General features: G+C 46.6%; 1 protein-coding gene across 2 annotated transcripts in view; it reads left to right on the top strand.

Annotated features, from left to right (window-relative positions):
• The first annotated feature begins 892 nt into the window (after positions 1–892).
• LOC111162215 (methyltransferase like 9) overlaps positions 893–7707 on the top strand; it is a 45216-nt gene continuing 38401 nt past the window's right edge. For both annotated transcript variants that reach the window (XM_022526453.1, XM_022526451.1), the window contains exon 1: positions 893–1206. In XM_022526453.1, coding sequence (XP_022382161.1) covers positions 1042–1206 — 165 coding nt within the window. In that variant the 5' untranslated portion in view covers positions 893–1041. The remainder of the gene's footprint in view (positions 1207–7707) is intronic.

Raw genomic sequence — 7707 nt, 5'->3', positions numbered from 1 at the left:
AAATAAGCAGCAAGGGACTCTAATGTGTGTGTGTGTGTGTGTGTGTGTGTTTGTGTGTGTGTGTGTGTGTGTGTGTGTGTGTGTGTATGGGGGTGTCTTCATTCCTGGGCAGGGTCGTCAGTACATCAAAATATTACTTGTAGGTGCCCCAGCTGCTGTAATATTTTGAGTAGCTTCTAATATTTGCAGTAGCTTCTAACAAAGGCAGAGCTTTCACGGATGCCTCTTAGAAACAGGTAGCCAGCAACTTGCTAGGCTCGAGGGACAGGACTGGGAGGAGGGGAGAGGTCGGTGAGAGCCTTTCCCTCTTAGATTTCCTGACTGCTTTGTGGCTCCCGCGGAGCAGGGTGGAGGCCCTAGGGGTCTGGCTCGCTGGCTCTAAATGTAAATAGGAAACCACGCAGCCGAGCCAGTGACAGTTAAGAACTGGCACCGTCCGTCCCAAGCAAGGGGTTGGTCTTGACAGTCCCGACGTACGAACGGCGGGAGACACCCTCTCCTCACCCCCCGGCCGGGGGTCGGGGGTGGGGGATGCGACGCCCAGAGGCAAAGACTACAGCGAGGAAGGACCGGAAGCCCTAAAGGCACCACCTTGGAGGGACGGGAGGTTTCACGAGCTACCTTCGGAAGTATCTCCCTCTATGCTAAGAAAAATTAAAAAATCTTCTCCGCCATTACGTGAAGCCGCAGCCGAGACAAGGCGGGGCCGCGCGCGCCGGGCTAATGCGCGCTCTTTTTGTCCCGCCTCCCGGCCGGCGGCGCACTGAGCCAGGGAACGCGCCCGGACCTTCCCTAAGTGCTCCGGGTGGAAACTGGCGCCGGCGGCGGCGGCGTTCCGCAGGCGGAAAGGAAGGGGGAGGCGGGAAGGCTGTGCGCCGCCCGCTCCTCCCCACCCCCCGCCTCGGCCCTGAAGGGGCTGGATGGGCAAGTTGGGCGCGATGGCTCGAGCCCGGGCGGCGGCGGCGGCGGCCGGAGGCGGCGGCGCCTCCTCCTCCTCGCCCCGGCGCCGGCGGTGATCCGAACGAGCGGCCGCGGCCCCCGATGAGACTGTTCGTGGGCTGGCTGTGCCTGAGCCTGGCGTCCGTGTGGCTGGCGCGGAGGATGTGGACGCTGCGGAGCCCGCTCACCCGCTCCCTCTACGTGAACATGACGAGCGGCCCCGGCGGGCCGGCGGCGGCCGCGGGTGGCAGGAAGGAGAACCACCAGGTACGCGGCCCGCGGGGGTCGGGCCCCGGCCCGGGCTGGAGCGGGGGCGTGGCGGCCCGGCCTTCCCGCGCTCGGCCCGGCTATTGTGCGGGGCGCCGCGGCGACAGAGGGCCTCCCGGGCGGTCGCCCCGCCGCCTCGGCCCTTCAGAAAGTTTTCCCGACGCCTTCGCGGCCGGGCGCTCGGCCCGGGCCCCGCGGTGCCTTTTGTTCCCGGGCGCGGGCGGAGAACGGCCTCCCGGAGCCTCCCCGGGCCCGAGGGTGGGCGCCCCGGAGCCCCGCATTGTTCCCGCGTCCCGGGCGGTGATCGCAGGCGCCCGGCCGCAGGGCGCAGGAACTTTGGGGTGGGCGCGTGGCCGCGGGTATCCATCTGGTCCCGGGGCCTGCGGTGTAAAGGACCACCGAGCCCATGACCCTGGACCTCCTTCCTAAACCCCGGGAATCAAAGCCAAAAGCCGGTCCCGCTTTTTGTCTGCTCGAATCTCTCAGCATACAAAGGGCCATAAAGAAATTTAACCGTGCATCGTGAGAGCCATTTAACTCTCCGGCCTTATTCGGGTGACATTTTCCCTCTGCAGTTAAAAAAAAAAAAAAAAAATGTATTTGACAGGTCCTCACACTCCCATCCTCCCGAACCTTCCCCCCTCCGACCTAAGACAGATCTCCTTTAAACTTCGGTGTTGGTTATAGGGCTGGAAAGATGGGGTAAGAAGGAAGATGATGCAAGCTTTTCCAGGAAGGGTTTTTTAAAAAAACAAAAAACAAACAAACAAACAAACAAAAAAACAAACAAACAGAATTAGGCAGGAGTGCATTGCTTTCAGAGTTGTGGATCGTGAACTGTGCAATGTGACCGGTTAGGTCGTCTTTTCATTAGGTTGAGTTTTGGGCCACTTAACCAGAAGTATGTGCAGTTCAACTGTAGAATTAAGAGTGATATTTCATTTTTGACCATAATGTAGTTTGCGGTTAACCTTGCATTTATTGAAAAGAGGCTTTCAAGCCCTGGCTTATAATTGGTAGCATTTATAGTGCATTTTGCCTTTCCAGAGAGCAGTAAGCGATGATTCCCCATTTTGGTGTCTCATCGGTTTTTCATAGATTTCTCATTTTCCTATGTTAGGTTTCTTACTATGCCAGGCGTTCAGAGAGTTTACGCTGCGGTGGATTCTGTGTATTTTAATGGAAGTAAATAATTATCTAAGGACATAAAGCAATTCATTAAGACAAGTAGTGTTTAGTTTTTATCTAGTAATTGGCCCCCTTTCCATTTTTAAAGGAAATCATGCATTTCCATGAAATTTTTTTGTGTGATCCCACGGCTATTAGAGTTTGTTAGGTGATCATGCCTATGATATTGTTAGGAGTGCACTTAAAGTCAGGAGGTGATCTTAAGTTGTAAAACCACATTCTTTGCTGTGGGTTAATTAGCACTAATCATTCTCAGAGAAACAACTCTGAAGTACTGCAGTGATAATGTACAGTTACCAGAATGTCACATAGCCATATGGAATATGAAATAAGGTTCTGGGTGGGATGAAAAGGAGGCAGATCTCCATTGATGTGGAATTATGGTTGAGTCTCTTAGCTGAGGTGTTTATGACTCTTGTCGTGATTACGTCTGTTGTAACACACTTGATCAGTTGTCCATGCTTATGGAAGAATTGGTTATATTTTAAAAATTGAAAAGCTGTTTAAGTAATTTGATTTTTTTGGAATCTAGGTAGAATATAGATGTAAACATCGCCTCACAATATCTCCTAACAGGAGATACTTTCTAATTGTGTACCTTTTTAAAACTGAATCAGTTAGGTTCTGACAAACTGACATTGGTTTCAGATACACCATTTACTTTGTTACACTTCTGAGATACTGATGTATGTGTGTACACTGTGTGTTTTAACCAGTTGGACTAACAGTTTGGCAGCTGTGTTCTCCAGGGTGAAGACTGATCTGGTACTTCCTGAGTATTTTGGGGGAGATTGGCTTGTTTCCTTAGAGTGATCAATCCAGAGGTTATTTTGAGATGATGCATTGACATTTTGGAAAATATTGTCCATGAATAAAGATTAAAGTGAACAAAAGAAATGTGTGTGTAAAAACCACAGTGAGATAAAGTGAAAGAGGGGATTGTCCCCTCTGCAGAGTGCCTGCGTTGGTTGTTATCTGCTTTATATTCCAGGATCCTAGGTTTGCCTTATAAACCTTCTGACTTGTGAAGAAACTTAACTCTAACATTCCTTCCCCCTTCAAATTTATAGTTTCATCCAAGGTTTTCTGGTGTTCCTTTGGGTGTGTGGGTTCCATAACCAGCCACATCTGGTTCTTTTGGATTTGCATGAAAGTGAGGTTATGGATTTAATTGAACCGTACTTAGCACAAGTTTTCTTTATGGTTATTTTATTAAGAAATTATGATGGAGGATTCTCTGGTTAAAGGAGAGGTCTTGGGAAATGTTTATCATTAAAAATTGCTATTTAGTTACTATCTCCTGGAGATGAGATGCAAGGCTCCTTTGAGCTAGAGTCGTTCTAAAACTGTAGGGGCAGCATCATCTTAATAACTTGGTTTGGTGTGCCAGCTTCCAAACTGGGATTATTTTTCACTTTGGGCAAGGGAGAAGCAAGGAAGGGCTTCTCCCAGAGCAGGCATGTGGCTTGCAGGCCAGCTTGGGCTTCACTGACTTTTTCGTTATAGCCCATGAAGTCAGAATGCTTCTACATTTTTAAATGGTCGTAAAAAATATATGATATTTTGTCGTATGTGAAAATTCCTTACATGAGATTCAAATTCCAGTGTCCACAAATAAAGTTTTGTTGGCACAGAGCCACTACATTGGTTTACTTGTCTTTAAGTGCTTCTGCACTACAGTGGTCAAGTCGCATAGTTAGTTCTTTATGACCTACAAGTCTAAAATATTTACTCTGTGGCCCCTTACAGAAAAGGAGTTTTCCCCAGAGAGACTTTCCAGCTTCCTTCATCAATAGCACACTTCTTAATCACAGGTTGCACAGTGGATAGTTTGACTCATTGGGAAGAAATAGAGCCAGCCAGGGAGAAACTAGATATGTCACTTTTTGGTATTGGCAGGCTTGGAACTTAAAAAGAAGATAGCAACAACAAAAACTTTTGATCTAGTGTTTTTGATGCATTGTACCTAGTACTTAAAGTTAAGGCAACTCTTATGGAGCTATTGAAACTTGAAAGGACTCTAAGGCCCCACTAACTAGGCTCTTGATAATAACAGTCATTCAGTAGTTTCTGAGTTGATGGACTGAAAAAAGAATTGTTACGGGACTCCCTGGAACCAGGCCAGGACAGCTTCTTCAGGTGATGCACTGTATGGACTTTTAAGAGCACAGGTAACATTGGTTATCTGGAATTAGTAAGGTGTTACTTAAAATTACAAGTTTGTTTATATCTGCCTTATTTTTCACCTTTTTATATAAGTTCAGAACTGTGTTATGTTACAAGCAGTGATAGATTTAAGATAGTCGAAACAATTGGTTTTTGTTTTTTTTCCAAATGAAAAAATACTTGGAGATCCCAGCCATAGGTCAAAGGTTGTGCTAGTGGACAGATTCGGCCTCCTGTCCGCTCGCTCCTCATTTACTTGTGGAGGCTGACCAAAGTCAGGCATGACTTAACAATGCTCAGGGGCGGTCGCTAGCTGGCCAGATGGACACTGATGGATTTGTGTCCTCTTCTGAACTTCCAGAACCTGGAGGCCTTTGTAGCCGAATACCAAAGAGATTTTGTAGAGTTTCTTTCCTTATAATCTATGTTGAAACCCTATATAAGTGTTTGCCTCAATTTCACGGACCGCTGGGATCCCTCTCTTCTGCTGGATATACCAGAGGCCTTTATGTTCCCCTTTGAAGGTGCTTGAGGGCACCCTGGTAATTGTCAGTAGAAGACTGCTGTTTAGTCCTTCTGAAGCTTTGTTAAAATCTTAGGATTATAAAATTTTAACAGTGAGTGAGTACTTGAAATGGAAATTGCCAATAATTTATTTATTAAATCAGAGCTGAAACAACTTAATCTAATCCATATGAATTGTTTCCCTTCATGGACCTGAGAGTGCCCTGTCATTCTGCACATTGAAATCTCACATAGAGAGGTTGTTGGTTTAGGTTTATGTCATTTGTGGAAAAATAATGAATGGTTTGAAGATTTACTCTTATGCTGTGCTTAGATGCAAGAAAGTGTCAAATGATTGAGTGTCTGGACAGATAGGACCCCTTGCAGAACTTGGAATGTGATTTTTGAATCCTCAGCTGTCAGGTCAAGGTCGTCAGGCTTGGTCTGACCACCCCCTGTAATAGAACAGATTCTGTGTTCATGGATCCCATCAGTGGAGCCTTTCCAATTGTTTTTAGTGGTACTAAATGCCTCAGGTCTTTGGTTACTCATTCCTTTTGAGAATGGCTGGGTGCCCAGTCCTACAGTCTGGTTTTTAGGCATTCCCTTGAACTTCAGCTCTCTGACTGGCTTTTGTGGGCCTTGGACAGGAAGGAGAAGGAAATCAAGTTATTTTGCTTCTATTGTGTAGCAGACACTTTAGTGTATCATCCTCTCTCATCCTTATACCAACTCCCAGAGGTAGGTGCTACACCCCCCCTTTTTTTTTTTGCTACACCCCCTTTTTTGAGAGAAGATTGAGCCTAAGAGAGATGGGACTTGCTTAGGAGATGTTGGAATTTGGCAGATTTGGATTTTGACCCCAGCTGTCTGTGGTTTCAAGGCCCAAGTTTTCCCCACCTTGTCATGATGTCTCTCCTAGGAAACGTTGCATTGTCTGAGGGTCTGTGAAAGTAGGCTTCCTCCTTAATAGGAAATTTCCTCCACTGTAGTGGACTTCTGTGTAGACATTGAAGCTATGTAGCCATACAAAAACACCAGTTGGAATTGCACAGCTTGTGAGTTAGATAGGGATGGGACCAACTGTTCCAAGTTTTGGCCTTCATCCAGTTTGTGCATGCTTTGGTCAAGTTTAATGTTGAAAAAAAAAATCTTACCTATGGTGTCTTTTTTTCTGACACCAGCTAATTCCTGACACTGACTGAGCATTCTACAATTCATTTCTGTTCTGACACAACACAGAATTAACATCTGTCCTGAGGTTAAGGACAAGACCACCCTCCCTACAAGACTGCCCTCCCTTCAGGGTCCAACTTGCCAGCTGCATCTACCCATGCTTCTGCCCAACTTGGTTATAAATTCTGGGTTCCCACAACTCTCCCTCAGGTTAGATGATTTTCTAGAATGACTCAGAACTTAGGAAAATACTTTTTTACTGGTTTATTATAAATTACAGGCTGCAATTCAGGAAGAGCCAAATAGATGAGATGCATAGGGCAAAAGTATTGCGGGGCGGCGGGGGTGGGGTGGGGTGGCAGAGAGCTTCCGTGCCCTCTCCAGGTGAGCCACCTTCCCAGCACATCAATGTGTTCAGCAGCCTAGAGGCTCCCAGAACACTGTTATTTAGGGGTTTTATGAAGGTTTCATTACCTAAGCGTGATTGATTAACTCATTGGCCATTGGTGATTGAACTCAGTATCTAGCTCCTTCCCTTCCCTATAGGTTGGAGGTAGAGCTGAAAATTCCAGTGGAAACCCGCCCCCCCCATCATATTAGCATATAAAAGATACTCTTACTACTCAGGAGATTCCCAAAGGGTTTTAGGAGCTCTGTGCCTGGATCTAGGGGTTAAAGACCAAATATTTATTTTTTTTTTATTATACTATATTACCTAAAATCAGGACCTTGGCTTTTTTTTTTTTTTTTTTTTAAGTTTTATTTATTTGACAGACAGAGATCACAAGTAGACAGAGAGGCAGGCAGAGAGAGAGGAGGAAGCAGGCTCCTCGCTGAGCAGAGAGCCCGATGTGGGGCTCGATCCCAGGACCCTGAGATCATGACCAGAGCCGAAGGCAGAGGCTTTAACCCACTGAGCCACCCAGGTGCCCCAGGACCTTGGCTTTTTAAAATAATTTTCTAATTCCATTTCTACTGTGCTCAAGTCCTTTGTATTTTGGAAAGAAAGACTTTTTTTTTTTTTTTTTTTAAGATTTTCATTTATTTATTCGACAGAAAGAGATAGTGAGAGAGGGAATACAAGCAGGGGTAGCAGGAGAGGGAGAAGTAGGCTTCCTATAGGGAGCCCAATTTGGGCTTGATCCAGGGTCCTGGGATCATGATCTGAGCCAAAGGCAGATGCTTTATGACTGAACCACCCAGACGCCCCAGGAAACACTATTATATAGCACACATGTGGTTGTTGAGGAACTAAAAAATAAATTCAGAAAAACTTCTTTTTTTTTTCTTTTTTAAAGATTTTATTTATTTATTTGACAGACAGAGATCACAAGTAGGCAGAGAGGCAGGCAGAGAGAGCGAGAGGAGGAAGCAGGCTCCCCGCAGAGCAGAGAGCCCGATGTGGGGCTCGATCCCAGGACCCTGGGATCACGACCCGAGCCGAAGGCAGAGGCTTTAACCCACTGG

This window comes from Enhydra lutris, unplaced genomic scaffold (assembly GCF_002288905.1).
Source record: "Enhydra lutris kenyoni isolate GAN:26980312 unplaced genomic scaffold, ASM228890v2 scaffoldscaffold90, whole genome shotgun sequence".
Lineage (NCBI taxonomy): Eukaryota > Metazoa > Chordata > Mammalia > Carnivora > Mustelidae > Enhydra > Enhydra lutris.
This window is presented reverse-complemented; position numbering and strand designations above follow the sequence as displayed.